This window comes from Salvelinus alpinus, chromosome 3 (genome assembly GCF_045679555.1).
Source record: "Salvelinus alpinus chromosome 3, SLU_Salpinus.1, whole genome shotgun sequence".
Lineage (NCBI taxonomy): Eukaryota > Metazoa > Chordata > Actinopteri > Salmoniformes > Salmonidae > Salvelinus > Salvelinus alpinus.
Window position 1 is genome coordinate 574,487 of NC_092088.1, and position 20,818 is coordinate 595,304.

General features: G+C 44.9%; 1 protein-coding gene across 1 annotated transcript in view; it reads right to left on the reverse strand.

Moving 5' to 3' along the window:
• Positions 1-11,755: 11,755 nt before the first annotated feature.
• The window catches only part of LOC139569668 (uncharacterized), a 51,428-nt gene continuing 42,365 nt past the window's right edge, over positions 11,756-20,818 (reverse strand). The window contains exons 4-5 of the mRNA XM_071391077.1: positions 12,349-12,449; positions 11,756-12,253 (exon numbers count right to left, since the gene is read on the reverse strand). Of these exons, the coding sequence (XP_071247178.1) occupies positions 11,761-12,253; positions 12,349-12,449 (594 nt within the window). The 3' untranslated portion in view covers positions 11,756-11,760. The remainder of the gene's footprint in view (positions 12,254-12,348; positions 12,450-20,818) is intronic.

The following is a 20,818-nucleotide window of genomic DNA, read 5'->3' on the forward strand; positions in this document are numbered from 1 at the left end:
ATTAGTGAACAACAAGGTCTCGTTGTAAGCGTCTGTGTTTGACTAATGATTAATGTAGGCTGGAGCTAAACTCCTTTCAATCAGACCAACAGGCCTGAAGATTGACATTGTTCCAGAAATGTACTCCCCATGTCCAAATGATCCTGAACAGGGCTGGGGTGAATTCCATTTTTAATTTAGTCAATTCAGGAAGTGAACTGAACATTTAGTGAATTTGAATGGAATTGGTCCCAACATTGATCCCTGGGGTACTCCTGCACTTTTAACATTTAACTAGGACCTGGATGATATATTCCAAACCTCATCACCTGATCTTTACTCTACCACACAGTGGGTTATGGATCTGAGACGGAGATGCCCAGAAGCCCGCTAGATAGTGGTGTGTTGCGGAGGGGGACAGACTAACATCTTTAACCAATAACCAAACGGAGATTCAGTGAAAATGAAAAGAGCTGCGCGAAACGGTGCTGAAATAGTTGACCACACGCGGGTGCTTAAAATCCTATTTTAACAATTGGATGACTTTGGGTGTTCCAGTAGCCTACTTTATTCCACTATTTCTGTCATTCAGTGATATTTATTCACATAGTAATTCGATATGGAACCATCCAGACGTGGTTAGAAAACAAGGCATTTGGTGGACTCGGTAAGAGTATATTGTCCTGCTGATAGCCCATCAATGGTGCATGCATCTTAAAATAACTCCTGCACAGAGAAAAGAAAGGATCCTTGAATAATTAACATGTCGGTAAAATACTGTTAGACTTAGGGATTATGGTCACAGACAGTGCTATTCGCAAACACTAATAATAATAATGGTTGGATAACAGATCGGCTCTCGGAACTCATTAAGAGGCGGCTTCTAGCTTCAAAGAAATCTGCAGAGCTGGGAAGGTTGTATCCCCCATAAATATAACATTCTGTTCATTTAAGTTTTGAATCCGGCGTCGTTTTGCGTGTCAATTCATTAACCAAGTGCCATGGAATCGGTACATCGAAAATCTCTTCCCAACTATTTTGTCATCTATATGGCACAGATGTCAATTTTTTGGTCCTTAAATGAAACTGGTATATATTTTTATTTATCATAATTTTATTTAACTAATTTTGGTCTTTAATGCAGGGCCGACAGACAAGTTCCTTACTTCCTCCCCCTTCTACTTGCCTCTTCCATTTTTGTGGTAATGCTGCAATTAGTTGGTTGTAATTTTGGGTAAAAACAGACATTTCCATATATTTGTGTTAGCTGCATGTGTGACAACTCCACCAGTCCTATTTATATAATTTACAAAGATTATATATATTTTTTTAAATTTTATAGAAAAAAATATATTTTTTAAATCAATTAGTGTATTTTTAGTTTAACCACAATATTTGTTGTATTATTTGTTCAGTTTTTTTCTGGTGGATTAAACTGAAATTGCAACCAACTTTCTATGGCTTGTTTAAAAAAAGACAATATTTTGTTTTCAAATAACCGAAAGTGAGAGGTTGTAATCTGAATAAAGGGAAAAAGTCCATTCCTGAACATGGGGTGAGACATTCTTATTAATTAGTTAGAAAACCAGTTCAGATTTAAGTAGAACTTTTGTATGACTGAAGCCTTTAGTGATGTCATAATGGTCTCGTGCTTTCATATTTAATCATTTCTGCCCTCCGACTTCATATTCGTTATATAAATAGGTCCATGTGCACCTTGATATTGGAGATGTAGGCGGGAAGACCCGGCACCTTCCTCAGATGAACCGCAACATGTCGGCTAAAGCCATTTAATTCATGAATCCATTTGAAGTTTTTTTTTTATATTGTGATAGTGAAGAGCAAAATAATCCTAACATTTACAAATAAAAATCGGATTGATTTATCAAGACCGGTCCCCATGCTATGTCATTCAGCGATATCTATTCCCATAGTAATTCCTTATGGATCCATCCAGAGGTTAGAAAACAGTGCATGTGGTTGGCTATGCAAAAGAGATGGGAGAAATGACATGTCTCACAAACATCCATTAATACATTTAAAATCTCTAAACTCGGCAAGAGTCTATTGTCCTGCTGATAGTTTAAATAAACATCTGCATTTTTAAAGAGTATTTTTAATCATTATTTTATTAACAAAAGCATAAAGATGCTGATGAATAAATACCGTACAGTATATGCTTTATCCGACATGTTGTGGTTGCATGATGTTTCTAGTTAGAAATGTAAAACTTAATACATTGCAAGTTGGGGGGAATTTCTTTTCACACCTAGCCGAACTATTAGACGATCCTTTTGTAAAGGTACGAAGAGTCTATTGTCCTGCTAGTAGCCCATCGTGGAAACGTTGTTTGCAGAATTCACAGCCTACAAAATGCCTCCAGCTGTCCATCACTACTGTAAATAAAAATACAGCATCTACAGGGGTCCAAATCTATTATTGAATTTGATTTTTTTTGTATTATTAAAACGCACATCATTTTCAATGTTATACTAACAAGTGGTTGTCATGGTGAATAATCCAATAATATATCGGTATGACACGGCTCTCGGAACTCATTAAGAGGCGGCTTCTAAATGAAAATACTAGCAGATCAATGACATGTCCCTGTAGATCTAATTGGAGAATTCTAAATTAATATCTATGGGGCATTTTTCGTTAGGGTAAATCTGCTCTGTGATATTGAGTTATAAATGTAAAACCTTAGAGAATATCTAAAGGGATTTTATATAATAATAATGGTTGAATGACAGATCGGCTCTCGGAACTCATTAAGAGGCGGCTTCGGTCTTCAATATAATCATTCATTCAGAAGGTTAAACTCACGGGTTTTAAGGCCTGTAGTAGATAGCATTCCCAGAAGGCATGGATTGTTAAGAAGTCCAAAAGTTATGGGTGGAGTTAGAATTATGTCTGTCAGTGCCTTTAAAATACTTCATTATTCAAATGTTTAAGGTGCGTGTGGGCGATGGAGAGAAACAAAATGGTGCCGTTTGAGGCCATGAGGCCGAGTGATGTGAGCGCTGGAGATAAAATAAATGACTACAAAAAAAATAAGGCTTGTAACACGCATCTGATTATTCATTATGAATAGGATTTATTTTTGTTTACATTCTTCATTGTAACCACAATGTCACAAATAATTGAACCCACACAACATGAGCAGATTAACTTGGTCAAAACATTTCTTTATTAAAAGACTATCAGAAAGAAAGTTAGTACTTATTTATTTTTGATCCAAAGCTTTATGCTGACAAATCCTCGCTGGATTCTTTCATTCCGTTTCTTCTTCACATCAGCGAAGAAGGACTCCGTGTTTCAAAAACTCACTTTCTCTAGAGGGTCTATCACTCTTTCACACAGTGGTAAATAAAGCCAGTTTGTTATTTAGAATGATTCATTTCTGTTTTTAGAGGGAGAGAAACCAAAAGCCCACCGTGCCAATTTTTCAAAAATTGTCAGTCCACATGTCAAGTGTAATTCCCCCATTGTGTTTACCTAAGTTCTCTCCACCGACCGTTGTTGTTGTTGCCTGATGCAGGAGTCTAGTGCCAGAGGAGAGTCTCTCAGACTGAAACATTCACACCTCCATTAATTTATGAAAAGATAGTCCATTATTTGCCAGAGTTTAGACTACCGCTAGATCAGCGTTCTAACTCCCCCTTGTGATAGTGTGGTGACAGAATGCCACCATCTACCACTAACGGCCGCGGCATAAGCTCAAAACTTTTAAAGGAAGAACCACTGTGTGTCGTTAGATGCTTTTATTATTATTTTCTTATTGTTTTACCCCTTTTTCTCCCCAATTTCGTGATATCCAATTGGTCGTTACAGTCTTATCCCATCGCTGCAACTCCCGTACGGACTCGGGAGAGGCGAATGTCGAGAGCCGTGCGTCTTCCAAAACACAACCCAGCCAACCCGCACTGCTTCTTGACACAACGCCCGCTTAACCCGGAAGCCAGCCGCAACAATGTGTCGGAGGAAACACCGTACACCTGCCGACCCCGTCAGCGTGCACTGTGCCCGGCGCGCCACAGGAGTCGCTAGAGCGCGATGGAACAAGAACATCCCTGCCAGCCAAACCCTCCCCTAAACCCGTATGACGTTGGGCCAATTGTGTGTCACTATATACACAGAAGATCTCTGCTAAACATAAAATCAAGATGTTTATCGGTCTCTCCGTGACCGCCGATAACTTAAGAACCAAGTTACAATTAATTTTTTTATCGTTACAAAATGACAAAAAGGCATCAAATGATGACTGCATTCAAAGATAAATAACCTACACAGGCCTGTACATTTTAATCATATGGAAATCAATCGAGTGCTATTTTGCCAAGCTACTGTCTAATTTATACCTCAATATATTGGATGATGTGTATCAATATGAGCCCAATAATGTGTCAAACCTGATTCAGTGCATTATTGTTGGGTAAGTATTCGAATAAGCCACCTCAATATGGAGCCACAGGCTTCAGGAGCTGATCTGTCGTCAGTATTGTGGAGTAATTCTAATGGAGAAAGCTGAACTGAGAGCAGAGCTGCCTCTCCATCCTTTTCAGTACCGACACATCCGTTCCAATGAAGCACTTAGCGAAACGCCCTGCACGGTGTTTTAGGAAACTGATTTTTGCATCTTCGGTCGTCGTAGGAACCACGCATCGTTAAAACACTTACGTTCCATCGCTATCGGGAAACACGGGCCTTTAGGTAACTATCAGAAGGAGAGGACGGTGTGGATCATCGGTTTAATACATTAGCAGCTTTACCCTGCAAAAACCCTCCAATGTCATTGAAGTCCATTTCTATCTGAATTTCAACAAGTCATTAATCGTAATGCTGTTACTTCTCACACTACTGTATATATTGCCCATGAGTTGGAGGCAGGACGGGTCAAGGGATCGGATGCTGCCTGTTTTTCGGGAGGCTGTCTTAGTTACCATGCCTTCTATCCTAAGTGTCCTATCCTGCTGTCCTAGGATATGAACTTGTCTTACATGGCTGACGGGAAAATTAAAATAGCTGTCATTTTGCAAAAATAATATGAATCCTCTTTTTCTAAAAGGCTTTACAATGGATTAACAGTGACTCAGTCAGTGTTGGTTCAGTCCCTCCCTCCAGATTCTCCCCAGCCTGCCTGTCTGTTTCCATAAAGACACAGAAACTACCTTCTCACAGGGAGAGGGAACGTCTTTATTAAAACCATACATGGTAAATCAGCAGTGACACGAACAGAGACGGCATTATGACTAATATACTGGAACGTCGGACAGAGACAGCATTATGACTAATATACTGGAACGTTGGACAGAGACAGCATTATGACTAATATACTGGAACGTCCTGGAACGTCGGACAGAGACAGCATTATGACTAATATACTGGAACGTCGGACAGAGACAGCATTATGACTAATATACTGGAACGTCCTGGACAGAGACAGCATTATGACTAATATACTGGAACGTCGGACAGAGACAGCATTATGACTAATATACTGGAACGTCTTGGACAGAGACAGCATTATGACTAATATACTGGAACGTCTTGGACAGAGACAGCATTATGACTAATATACTGGAACGTCCTGGACAGAGACACATCATTATGACTAATATACTGGAACGTTGGACAGAGACAGCATTATGACTAATATACTGGAACGTCCTGGACAGAGACAGCATTATGACTAATATACTGGAACGTCGGACAGAGACAGCATTATGACTAATATACTGGAACGTCGGACAGAGACAGCAGTATGACTAATATACTGGAACGTCCTGGACAGAGACAGCAGTATGACTAATATACTGGAACGTCGGACAGAGACAGCATTATGACTAATATACTGGAACGTCGGACAGAGACAGCATTATGACTAATATACTGGAACGTTGGACAGAGACAGCATTATGACTAATATACTGGAACGTTGGACAGAGACAGCATTATGACTAATATACTGGAACGTCCTGGAACGTCGGACAGAGACAGCATTATGACTAATATACTGGAACGTCGGACAGAGACAGCATTATGACTAATATACTGGAACGTCCTGGAACGTCCTGGACAGAGACAGCAGTATGACTAATATACTGGAACGTCCTGGACAGAGACAGCATTATGACTAATATACTGGAACGTCGGACAGAGACAGCAGTATGACTAATATACTGGAACGTCGGACAGAGACAGCATTATGACTAATATACTGGAACGTCCTGGAACGTCCTGGACAGAGACAGCAGTATGACTAATATACTGGAACGTCCTGGACAGAGACAGCATTATGACTAATATACTGGAACGTCGGACAGAGACAGCAGTATGACTAATATACTGGAACGTCGGACAGAGACAGCATTATGACTAATATACTGGAACGTCCTGGACAGAGACAGCAGTATGACTAATATACTGGAACGTCCTGGACAGAGACAGCAGTATGACTAATATACTGGAACGTCCTGGACAGAGACAGCAGTATGACTAATATACTGGAACGTCCTGGACAGAGACAGCAGTATGACTAATATACTGGAACGTCCTGGACAGAGACAGCAGTATGACTAATATACTGGAACGTCCTGGACAGAGACAGCAGTATGACTAATATACTGGAACGTCGGACAGAGACAGCATTATGACTAATATACTGGAACGTCCTGGACAGAGACAGCATTATGACTAATATACTGGAACGTCCTGGACAGAGACAGCAGTATGACTAATATACTGGAACGTCCTGGACAGAGACAGCAGTATGACTAATATACTGGAACGTCCTGGACAGAGACAGCATTATGACTAATATACTGGAACGTCCTGGACAGAGACAGCAGTATGACTAATATACTGGAACGTCCTGGACAGAGACAGCATTATGACTAATATACTGGAACGTCGGACAGAGACAGCATTATGACTAATATACTGGAACGTTGGACAGAGACAGCATTATGACTAATATACTGGAACGTCCTGGAACGTCGGACAGAGACAGCATTATGACTAATATACTGGAACGTCCTGGACAGAGACAGCAGTATGACTAATATACTGGAACGTCCTGGACAGAGACAGCAGTATGACTAATATACTGGAACGTCCTGGACAGAGACAGCATTATGACTAATATACTGGAACGTCCTGGACAGAGACAGCAGTATGACTAATATACTGGAACGTCCTGGACAGAGACAGCATTATGACTAATATACTGGAACGTCGGACAGAGACAGCATTATGACTAATATACTGGAACGTTGGACAGAGACAGCATTATGACTAATATACTGGAACGTCCTGGAACGTCGGACAGAGACAGCATTATGACTAATATACTGGAACGTCGGACAGAGACAGCATTATGACTAATATTCTGGAACGTCCTGGAACGTCCTGGACAGAGACAGCAGTATGACTAATATACTGGAACGTCCTGGACAGAGACAGCATTATGACTAATATACTGGAACGTCGGACAGAGACAGCATTATGACTAATATACTGGAACGTCGGACAGAGACAGCAGTATGACTAATATACTGGAACGTCCTGGACAGAGACAGCAGTATGACTAATATACTGGAACGTCGGACAGAGACAGCAGTATGACTAATATACTGGAACGTCGGACAGAGACAGCATTGTGACTAATATACTGGAACGTCCTGGACAGAGACAGCAGTATGACTAATATACTGGAACGTCCTGGACAGAGACAGCAGTATGACTAATATACTGGAACGTCCTGGACAGAGACAGCAGTATGACTAATATACTGGAACGTCCTGGACAGAGACAGCAGTATGACTAATATACTGGAACGTCTTGGACAGAGACAGCATTATGACTAATATACTGGAACGTCCTGGACAGAGACAGCAGTATGCCTAATATACTGGAACGTCCTGGACAGAGACAGCAGTATGACTAATATACTGGAACGTCCTGGACAGAGACAGCATTATGACTAATATACTGGAACGTCCTGGACAGAGACAGCAGTATGACTAATATACTGGAACGTCCTGGACAGAGACAGCATTATGACTAATATACTGGAACGTCCTGGAACGTCCTGGACAGAGACAGCATTATGACTAATATACTGGAACGTCCTGGACAGAGACAGCAGTATGACTAATATACTGGAACGTCCTGGACAGAGACAGCATTATGACTAATATACTGGAACGTCCTGGACAGAGACAGCAGTATGACTAATATACTGGAACGTCCTGGACAGAGACAGCAGTATGACTAATATACTGGAACGTCCTGGAACGTCGGACAGAGACAGCATTATGACTAATATACTGGAACGTCCTGGACAGAGACAGCATTATGACTAATATACTGGAACGTCCTGGACAGAGACAGCAGTATGCCTAATATACTGGAACGTCCTGGACAGAGACAGCATTATGACTAATATACTGGAACGTCCTGGAACGTCGGACAGAGACAGCATTATGACTAATATACTGGAACGTCCTGGACAGAGACAGCATTATGACTAATATACTGGAACGTCCTGGACAGAGACAGCAGTATGCCTAATATACTGGAACGTCCTGGACAGAGACAGCATTATGACTAATATACTGGAACGTTGGACAGAGACAGCATTATGACTAATATACTGGAACGTCAAGGGGGGGCCTGGGTTTGGTTCTGTAGTATGTTGGGCTCCAGCAGAGCCAGGGGGGCTGAGAGGGAGGGAGGGTGGGGGGGGGGGCTGGTTAGTTGACTTCTCTGAAAGGGTGGGGGTTGCCAGGACCTGGTTGCCAGGAGGGGAATGGGTTGGTTGACTTCTCTGAAAGGGTGGGGTTGCCAGGACCTGGTTGCCAGGAGGGGAATGGGTTGGTTGATTTCTCTGAAAGGGTGGGGGTTGCCAGGACCTGGTTGCCAGGAGGGGAATGGGTTGGTTGACTTCTCTGAAAGGGTGGGGATTGCCAGGATCTGGTTGCCAGGAGGGGAATGGGTTGGTTGACTTCTCTGAAAGGGTGGGGGTTGCCAGGAGGGGAATGGGTTGGTTGATTTCTCTGTAAAGCCACACCAGAACCAGTGTAGAAGAGACTGGGGAGGGGTGAGTGACTGGGGAGGGGTGAGTGACTGGGGAGGGCTGAGTGACTGGGGAGGGCTGAGTGACTGGGGAGGGGCTGAGTGACTGGGGAGGGGCTGAGTGACTGGGGAGGGGCTGAGTGACTGGGGAGGGGTGAGTGACTGGGGAGGGGTGAGTGACTGGGGAGGGGTGAGTGACTGGGGAGGGGTGAGTGACTGGGGAGGGCTGAGTGACTGGGGAGGGCTGAGTGACTGGGGAGGGCTGAGTGACTGGGGAGGGCTGAGTGACTGTCATTTAGTGGAGCAGAGTCAGTGGGGGGCTGGCAAGGTTGGTTTTCTTTGATGGGCCCTAGCCGAGCCAGGGTGGGGGCCTGGAGGGCCTGAATAGCTGTGGAGACCCAGGGGGAAGTGGGTTGACTGGTTTCCCAGGAATCTATCTGGCCGTGGGGCTATGGAAAGGGAGTGGTCTGGCCTAACCCTGCCCTCTGCACTCTGGCAACACCAAGAACCCCTCTGGCTACACCTCTATTATCCCAAAATGCAAAACAGTTCAAATACAGTTGAATTGTTGAATAAATACCAATAGATATTGAAAACAGTTTGAAATTGAGTAGTACAAGGGGCTTCTAAGAGATAAGCCTGGTACTCCGTGGTACTGTAGCCTGTGTGAATATAGTACGTTCCAGTATTTACTGTACATGCAAAACCACAGAATGAGAGTGTCTGACAGACCAACCAACCTACACATGTCCTCTATGCCCTTGTATGGTTATTTTTACCCTTGATTATTGTTGTTATTGATTGTCCCATTGCCAATATTGATTATTATTATGTTAATATTGTAAAGAAAGAGAGAATAGGAGAGATCATAGCTAGGGCTTAGAGCAGAGGATACTGAGGGGGTCAGATGACTAGGAGTCAGTCAGAGGATACTGGCAGGGGTCAGATGACTAAGAGTCAGTCAGAGGATACTGGCAGGGGTCATCTGCCTAGGAGTCAGTCAGAGGATACAGTCTCTCAGTCTCTCTCAGTCTCTCTCCTCTCTGTCTCTCTTCCCCTCCATAATATTTCCCCTCTCTTCCTCTCCCACTTCCCTCTCTTCTCTCCTCCATTATATTCCCTCTCTTCCCCTCCATAATATTTCCCCTCTGTTCCTCTCCCACTCCCCTCTCAGTCTCTCTCCTCTCTTCTCCCCTCCATTATATTCCCTCTCTTCTTCTCTCCTACTCTTCTCCCCTCCATTATATTCCCTCTCTTCTCCTCTCCTACTCTTCTCCCCTCCATTATATTCCCTCTTCTCCTCTCTTCCCCTCCATAATCTTTCCCCTCTTCCTCATCTCCTCCTCCCACCATTCTCCCTCCCCTCCTCTCCCTCCCCTATGACGCCGGTGTGTGTGGAAGCAATAGACAGGGCTGAGGAGACTACATCCTTGACAGATCGGCCCTCAGACCTGCGGCGGGGCCGTTTTGGTTCGTCTGCTCTGTGTTATTGCCGCTTGTGAGAGGAAGGAGACTCTGGGACTGTTTCCCTGGAGTAAGCAGCTCCACTTCCACTGTGGTTTGAGAGGTTTGGGACTGGGTCCGCTCTGGGGCTGGCGCTGGTCCTGGTCTGGGAGAGAGGGGCTGTGGACTGGTCCTGCCCTGGCCGCTGGGAGAGAGGAGCTGTGGACTGGTCCTGCTCTGGCGCTGGGGAAAGAGCAGGAGCTGGGAGAGAGGAGAGAGGGGCTGTGGACTGGTCCTGCTCTGGGGAAGAGGCTGGGTATGGGAGAGAGGAGAGAGGGGATGGGGCTGTGGACTGGTCCTGCTCTGGGGAAGAGGCTGGGTATGGGAGAGAGGGGATGGGGCTGTGGACTGGTCCTGCTCTGGGGAAGAGGCTGGGTATGGGAGAAAGGAGAGAGGGGATGGGGCTGTGGACTGGTCCTTCTCTGGGGCTGGGGAAGAGGCTGGGTATGGGAGAAAGGAGAGAGGGGATGGGGCTGTGGACTGGTCCTTCTCTGGGGCTGGGGAAGAGGCTGGGTATGGGAGAAAGGAGAGAGCGGATGGGGCTGTGGACTGGTCCTTCTCTGGGGAAGAGGCTGGGTATGGGAGAAAGGAGAGAGGGGATGGGGCTGTGGACTGGTCCTTCTCTGGGGAAGAGGCTGGGTATGGGAGAAAGGAGAGAGGGGATGGGGCTGTGGACTGGTCCTGGTCTGGGGCTGGGGAAGAGGCTGGGTATGGGAGAAAGGAGAGAGCGGATGGGGCTGTGGACTGGTCCTTCTCTGGGGAAGAGGCTGGGTATGGGAGAAAGGAGAGAGGGGATGGGGCTGTGGACTGGTCCTTCTCTGGGGAAGAGGCTGGGTATGGGAGAAAGGAGAGAGGGGATGGGGCTGTGGACTGGTCCTGGTCTGGGGCTGGGGAAGAGGCTGGGTATGGGAGAAAGGAGAGAGCGGATGGGGCTGTGGACTGGTCCTTCTCTGGGGAAGAGGCTGGGTATGGGAGAAAGGAGAGAGGGGATGGGGCTGTGGACTGGTCCTTCTCTGGGGAAGAGGCTGGGTATGGGAGAAAGGAGAGAGGGGATGGGGCTGTGGACTGGTCCTGGTCTGGGGCTGGGGAAGAGGCTGCAGCTGGGGGCAGGGGCTGGGAAAGCCTCGGACTCTGTCTTGGCACTGGATTTGACCAGAGGTGGACGAGGAGACGACAGAGGAGGAGGAAGAGGGAGAGGATTCAGCTGAGTGTGTTATGAGTGTTGGAGGAACAAGCTACTAGAGGTGGACGAGGAGACGACAGAGGAGGAGGAAGAGGGTTGGAGGAACACGCTACTAGAGGTGGCCCAAGGCACACCCTCTTGGCCCTGGGAGGGTCTTCCCCTGGGACCCTGCTGGGTTGGTCTTCACCACCCCGACACCGGGACTGACTCAGTACTGTCTCTCTGGGGTCAGTGTTCCCTGGGAGAACAACACTCTCTCGTTGCTGCCCCTCTGTGAGTCCCACCCCTCCCACAGCCCCGGCCTGTACTGTGGGGTCAGTGGATGTTGTGGGCTGGCCGTGGGGCAGCACTGCGTCTGCGGTAAGGCTGGGCTGGCCTGTCGGTGGCTGGGGCACCGGAGCCTGTTCTCCTAGGACTCTGTTCTGCTCAGAGTGCAGTTTCTTCCCCAGGAGTGATCCGCAGGGCAGAGGTTGGGTTTCTGGTTGGGGCCTGGTGTTTGCGTGCCTGGCTCTGAAACAGGGAACAGACAGAGAGGATGATCGTGTATCTTATTATCCCAACGCTGTGGCTCTGGAACATTTTCCCATTAGATCATAGTAACTGACATCTTCTGGAGGGAACTTCTCTTTGTTATTGTGGAGGAGTTCAGTTCGTCTCTGGTTTCTGCTGCTGGCCTGGAAAAATACTGGGACTCTGTACTCTGACTCTACAGGGAGGGAGGGAGGGAGGGAGACAGAGGGAGGGAGACAGAGGGAGGGAGGGAGACAGAGGGAGGGAGGGAGAGAGGGAGGGAGGGAGGGGGAGAGAGAGAAAGGGAGGGAGGGAGGGGGAGAGAGAGACAGAGGGAGTCAGAGGGAGGGAGACGGAGGGAGGGAGGGAGAGAGAGGGAGGGAGAGGGAGACAGAGAGACAGAGAGGGAGGGAGAGAGACAGAGAGACAGAGAGGGAGGGAGAGAGACAGAGAGACAGAGAGGGAGGGAGGGAGAGAGGGAGAGAGGGAGGGAGAGAGGGAGAGAGGGAGAGAGGGAGGGAGGGAGGGAGGGAGGGAGGGAGGGAGGGAGGGAGGGAGGGAGGGAGGGAGGGAGGGAGGGAGGGAGGGAGGGAGGGAGAATTAGTGGGAGAGGGAGAGAGAAGACAAACAGGGAATCAGTGTCAACAGAGAATAATATGTGTGGCTTCCTATGGAAGGCCTGGCTCTGTAACAAACTGTTGTCATCGTCACAGACACCATGTAAAATGCATTTTACAGCCATTAGAGGCAAGGAAATAAAGATTGGAGCTTGTTGGAGGAGAGGACTGCTTTTAAAAAATATACTGAAATGAAGGACTATTTCAAACAGTTTGATTACAAGTATCTAACCACATAATACCAGGAGCCAACTTCTGTAGATCGATGAGTCAACATGTTACCTCCTTCATTAGATTCTTAGTGCTTCACTGTGGTACATCTGATTGATATTCTCTAACAGTGACATAGCACGTTACATTTTGGTGTTATTTACCATCTGACATAGCACGTTAAATATGTGTTTTTACCCCTCTAACAGTGACATAGCACGTTAAACAAGGGTGTTATTAACCCTCTGTGACATGGCACATTAAATATGTGTTATTAACCCCATGTGACATAGCACATTAAATATGTGTTATTAACCCCCTGTGACATAGCACATTAAACATGTGTTATTAACCCTCTGACAGTGACATAGCACGTTAAATAACTGTTATTAACCCTCTGACAGTGACATAGCACATTAAACATGTGTTATTAACCCTCTGACAGTGACATAGCACGTTAAATAACTGTTATTAACCCTCTGACAGTGACATAGCACGTTAAATAACTGTTATTAACCCTCTGACAGTGACATAGCACGTTAAATAACTGTTATTAACCCTCTGACAGTGACATAGCATGTTAAATAACTGTTATTAACCCTCTGACAGTGACATAGCACGTTAAATAACTGTTATTAACCCTCTGACAGTGACATAGCACGTTAAATAACTGTTATTAACCCTCTGACAGTGACATAGCACGTTAAATAACTGTTATTAACCCTCTGACAGTGACATAGCACATTAAACATGTGTTATTAACCCTCTGTGACACTTGGTAACTTCCCAGCTGACACCCTGGTTTAATCCCTCTCTTTACTACAGCTCTCCACCAGACAGAACGAGACTTCAACCATTAAAGCCTTGTGAATACAATCACCAAGCCAACAAGGAAAGAGTGTGTGTGTGTGTGTGTGTGTGTGTGTGTGTGTGTGTGTGTGTGTGTGTGTGTGTGTGTGTGTGTGTGTGTTACATTTTCCTCCTCACTGGGGCACACCGTAGCAAAAAAATGTTTTACGGAAAACGAAAATGAGAGTTTTAATTTTTCCCTCCCTGTTTCAGTCAGTTTTCTGTTTGTGGTCTGCAGTACTGAGGGCAGAGAGAGAGACATGGATGGAAAGGCAGCAACTCAGGAAGTAATGACCCATCCAGCCCACACACAACTGTGATGTTCAATCTAGCTGCTGGCAGAACGGTGAGAGAGAACGGAGAGAGAGAACGGAGAGAGAGAGAATGGAGAGAAATAACAGAGAGAGAGAGAGTACGGAGAGAGAGAGTACGGAGAGAGAGAGTACGGAGAGAGAGAGTACGGAGAGAGAGAACGGAGAGAGAGGTAAAGAGGTAAAAGATGATTGAATCTCACCAACGTGTGCCTTCAACAGCCACCTAATGAAGACCAATCAGAGACCAACTTCCATGGCTGAGCAGGAACAGAACAGGGGCTTATGATGAGGGGGGAGGGGAGGGGAGAGGAGGGAAGGGGAGAGAAGGAGGAGGAGGGAGGGGGAGAGGAGGGAAAGTGGGGAGAGAAGGAGGAGGAGGGAGGGGGAGAGTAGGGAAGGTGAGGAGAGAGGAGGGAAGGTGAGGAGGGAAAGTGAAGAGGGAGGAGGGAGGAGGAAGGAAGAGGAGGAGGAGGGGGGAAGGTGAGGAGAGAGGAGGAGGGAAGGTGAGGAGAGAGGAGGAGAGAGGAGGGAAGGTGAGGAGAGAGGAGGAGGAGGAGGGAAGGTGAGGAGAGAGGAGGAGGAGGAGGGAAGGTGGGGAGAGAGGAGGAGGAGAGATGGGGAGGAGGGAAGGTAAGGAGAGAGGAGGGGGAGGAGGGAAGGTAGGGGGAGAGGATGGAAGGTGAGGAGAGAGGAGGGAGGGTGAAGAGAGAGGAGGGAGGGTGAGCGGGGGTAATTTAGTGAAATTTGGGTTGATGTCAGGGGTATCTTGGCGGGGAAGGAGGCAGGTGAGGAGGGTGGTGGTAATTGACCAGAACTTGGATCAAGAGCCCATCAATTTAACCCAAACTGATTACATGAACTGAGTCCCAGATCTATACTGAACCAAAAAATATACGCAACATGTTTCATGAGCTGAAATAAAACATCCCAGAAATGTTCCATATGCATGAAAAAGCTTATTTCTCTTAAATTGTGTACACACATTTGTTTACATCCCTGTTAGTGAGTATTTCTCCCTTGCCAAGATAATCCATCCACCTGACAGGTGTGGCATATCAATAATCTGATTAAACAGCACGATCAATACACAGGTGCACCTTGTGCGGGAGACAATAAAAGGCAACTCTAAAATGTACAGTTTTGTCACACAACACAATGCCACAGATGTCTCTAGTTTTGATGGAGCGTGCAATTGGCATGCTGACTGAAGGAATGTCCACCAGAGCTGTTGCCAGATAATTGAATGTTCATTTCTCTAGCATAAGCCGCCTCAAACGGATTTGAATTCGGTGGTACGTTCAACTGGCCTCACAACCGCAGACCACGTGTAACCACGCCAGCCCAGGACCTCCACCTCCGGCTTCTTCACCTACAGGATCGTCTGAGACCAGCCACCTGTACAGCTGATTAAACTGAGGAGTATTTCTGTCTGTAATAAAGCCCTTTTGTGGGGAAAAACTCATCTGGTTAGCTGGGTCTGGCTCTCAAGTGGGTGGGCCTATGCCCAGTCATGTGATATTCATAAATTAGGACTTTATTTATTTATTTCAATTGACTGATTTCCTTATATGAACTGTTACTCAGTAAAAACGCTGAAATTATGGGGTTTGTCTAGTACATTTGTTTCTATGTTTGTCCAGTATATTTGTTTCGTTGTTTGTCCAGTACATTTGTTTCTATGTTTGTCCAGTACATTTGTTTCTATGTTTGTCCAGTATATTTGTTTCTTTGTTTGTCCAGTATATTTGTTTCTATGTTTGTCCAGTATAATTGTTACTATGTTTGTCCAGTACATTTGTTTCTATGTTTGTCCAGTACATTTGTTTCTATGTTTGTCCAGTATAATTGTTTCTATGTTTGTCCAGTATATTTGTTTCTATGTTTGTCCAGTATAATTGTTTCTATGTTTGTCCAGTATATTTGTTTCTTTGTTTGTCTAGTACATTTGTTTCTATGTTTGTCCAGTATATTTGTTTCTATGTTTGTCCAGTATAATTGTTACTATGTTTGTCCAGTACATTTGTTTCTATGTTTGTCCAGTATATTTGTTTCTATGTTTGTCCAGTATAATTGTTTCTATGTTTGTCCAGTATATTTGTTTCTTTGTTTGTCTAGTACATTTGTTTCTATGTTTGTCCAGTATATTTGTTTCTATGTTTGTCCAGTATAATTGTTACTATGTTTGTCCAGTATAATTGTTTCTATGTTTGTCCAGTATATTTGTTTCTTTGTTTGTCCAGTATATTTGTTTCTATGTTTGTCCAGTATATTTGTTTCTTTGTTTGTCCAGTACATTTGTTTCTATGTTTGTCCAGTATATTTGTTTCTATGTTTGTCCAGTATAATTGTTACTATGTTTGTCCAGTATAATTGTTACTATGTTTGTCCAGTACATTTGTTTCTATGTTTGTCCAGTACATTTGTTTTTGTTGTTTGTCCAGTACATTTGTTTTTGTTGTTTGTCCAGTACATTTGTTTCTATGTTTGTCCAGTATATTTGTTTCTTTGTTTGTCCAGCATATTTGTTTATTTGTTTGTCCAGTATATTTGTTTATTTGTTTGTCCAGTACATTTGTTTCTATGTTTGTCCAGTACATTTGTTTCTATGTTTGTCCAGTATATTTGTTTCTATGTTTGTCCAGTATATTTGTTTCTATGTTTGTGCTGTCTTGCCAACTTCACGTGTGACAATGACAACATGAAAGATCTGAGACTCAGGCTGGCATGAACAGGAAGTGACGAGGGATCTCACTGGGTCCAAGTAATGTCTTTATACCGACACATTTCAGTATGACACGCTAGATAAAAACTCACATCACATTAGAATGAATAAGTAAGACAATAGTATGATCAGGAATGGAGACTAGAATAGACTCAGCGTTATCACTCTGAATGGAGACTAGAATAGACTCAGGGTTATCAGGAATGGAGACTAGAATAGACTCAGGGTTATCACTCTGAATGGAGACTAGAATAGACTCAGGGTTATCAGGAATGGAGACTAGAATAGACTCAGGGTTATCACTCTGAATGGGGACTAGAATAGACTCAGGGTTATCAGGAATGGAGACTAGAATAGACTCAGGGTTATCACTCTGAATGGAGACTAGAATAGACCCAGGGTTATCACTCTGAATGGAGACTAGAATAGACTCAGGGTTATCACTCTGAATGGAGACTAGAATAGACTCAGGGTTATCACTCTGAATGAAGACTAGGATAGACTCAGGGTTATCACTCTGAATGGAGACTAGAATACACTCAGGGATATCAGGAATGGGGACTAGGATAGACTCAGGGTTATCACTCTGAATGGGGACTAGAATAGACTCAGGGTTATCACTCTGAATGGGGACTAGGATAGACTCAGGGATATCACTCTGAATGGGGACTAGGATAGACTCAGGGTTATCAGGAATGGAGACTAGAATAGACTCAGGGATATCACTCTGAATGGGGACTAGAATAGACTCAGGGTTATCAGGAATGGAGACTAGAATAGACTCAGGGATATCACTCTGAATGGGGACTAGAACAGACTCAGGGTTATCACTCTGAATGGAGACTAGGATAGACTCAGGGTTATCAGGAATGGAGACTAGAATAGACTCAGGGATATCACTCTGAATGGAGACTAGAATAGACTCAGGGATATCACTCTGAATGGAGACTAGAATAGACTCAGGGATATCACTCTGAATGGAGACTAGAATAGACTCAGGGATATCACTCTGAATGGGGACTAGAATAGACTCAGGGTTATCACTCTGAATGGAGACTAGAATAGACTCAGGGATATCACTCTGAATGGGGACTAGGATAGACTCAGGGTTATCACTCTGAATGGAGACTAGGATAGACTCAGGGTTATCACTCTGAATGGAGACTAGAATAGACTCAGGGTTATCAGGAATGGGGACTAGGATAGACTCAGGGTTATCACTCTGAATGGGGACTAGAATAGACTCAGGGTGATCACTCTGAATGGGGACTAGAATAGACTCAGGGTTGTCACTCTGAATGGGGACTAGAATAGACTCAGGGTTATCACTCTGAATGGGGACTAGAATAGACTCAGGGTTATCACTCTGAATGGGGACTAGAATAGACTCAGGGTTATCACTGAATGGGGACTAGAATAGACTCAGGGTTATCACTCTGAATGGTGACTAGAATAGACTCAGGGTTATCACTGAATGGAGACTAGGATAGACTCAGGGTTATCACTCTGAATGGGGACTAGAATAGACTCAGGGTTATCACTGAATGGGGACTAGGATAGACTCAGGGTTATCACTCTGAATGGGGACTAGAATAGACTCAGGGTTATCACTCTGAATGGAGACTAGAATAGACTCAGGGATATCACTCTGAATGGAGACTAGGATAGACTCAGGGTTATCACTGAATGGAGACTAGGATAGACTCAGGGTTATCACTGAATGGGGACTAGAATAGACTCAGGGTTATCACTCTGAATGGGGACTAGAATAGACTCAGGGTTATCACTCTGAATGGAGACTAGAATAGACTCAGGGATATCACTCTGAATGGGGACTAGGATAGACTCAGGGTTATCAGGAATGGAGACTAGAATAGACTCAGGGATATCACTCTGAATGGGGACTAGAATAGACTCAGGGATATCACTCTGAATGGAGACTAGAATAGACTCAGGGATATCACTCTGAATGGAGACTAGAATAGACTCAGGGATATCACTCTGAATGGGGACTAGAATAGACTCAGGGTTATCACTGAATGGAGACTAGAATAGACTCAGGGATATCACTCTGAATGGGGACTAGAATAGACTCAGGGTTATCACTCTGAATGGAGACTAGAATAGACTCAGGGTTATCACTCTGAATGGAGACTAGGATAGACTCAGGGTTATCACTCTGAATGGAGACTAGAATAGACTCAGGGTTATCAGGAATGGGGACTAGGATAGACTCAGGGTGATCACTCTGAATGGAGACTAGAATAGACTCAGGGATATCACTCTGAATGGGGACTAGAATAGACTCAGGGTTATCAGGAATGGGGACTAGGATAGACTCAGGGTGATCACTCTGAATGGAGACTAGAATAGACTCAGGGATATCACTCTGAATGGGGACTAGGATAGACTCAGGGTTATCAGGAACGGAGACTAGAATAGACTCAGGGTTATCAGGAATGGGGACTAGGATAGACTCAGGGTGATCACTCTGAATGGAGACTAGAATAGACTCAGGGATATCACTCTGAATGGGGACTAGAATAGACTCAGGGTTATCACTCTGAATGGGGACTAGAATAGACTCAGGGTTATCACTCTGAATGGAGACTAGGATAGACTCAGGGTTATCACTCTGAATGGAGACTAGAATAGACTCAGGGTTATCACTCTGAATGGAGACTAGGATAGACTCAGGGTTATCACTCTGAATGGGGACTAGAATAGACTCAGGGTTATCACTCTGAATGGGGACTAGAATAGACTCAGGGTTATCACTCTGAATGGGGACTAGAATAGACTCAGGGTTATCACTCTGAATGGAGACTAGGATAGACTCAGGGATATCACTCTGAATGGGGACTAGAATAGACTCAGGGTTATCACTCTGAATGGGGACTAGAATAGACTCAGGGTTATCACTCTGAATGGGGACTAGAATAGACTCAGGGTGATCACTCTGAATGGAGACTAGGATAGACTCAGGGTTATCAGGAATGGAGACTAGAATAGACTCAGGGATATCACTCTGAATGGGGACTAGAATAGACTCAGGGTTATCAGGAATGGTGACTAGAATAGACTCAGGGATATCACTCTGAATGGAGACTAGAATAGACTCAGGGTTATCACTCTGAATGGGGACTAGGATAGACTCAGGGTTATCACTCTGAATGGGGACTAGGATAGACTCAGGGATATCACTCTGAATGGGGACTAGAATAGACTCAGGGTTATCACTCTGAATGGGGACTAGGATAGACTCAGGGTTATCACTCTGAATGGGGACTAGGATAGACTCAGGGTTATCACTCTGAATGGGGACTAGAATAGACTCAGGGTTATCACTCTGAATGGGGACTAGGATAGACTCAGGGTTATCACTCTGAATGGGGACTAGGATAGACTCAGGGTTATCACTCTGAATGGAGACTAGAATAGACTCAGGGATATCACTGAATGGAGACTAGAATAGACTCAGGGTTATCACTCTGAATGGAGACTAGGATAGACTCAGGGTTATCACTCTGAATGGAGACTAGAATAGACTCAGGGTTATCAGGAATGGGGACTAGGATAGACTCAGGGTGATCACTCTGAATGGAGACTAGAATAGACTCAGGGATATCACTCTGAATGGGGACTAGAATAGACTCAGGGTTATCAGGAATGGGGACTAGGATAGACTCAGGGTGATCACTCTGAATGGAGACTAGAATAGACTCAGGGATATCACTCTGAATGGGGACTAGGATAGACTCAGGGTTATCAGGAACGGAGACTAGAATAGACTCAGGGTTATCAGGAATGGGGACTAGGATAGACTCAGGGTGATCACTCTGAATGGAGACTA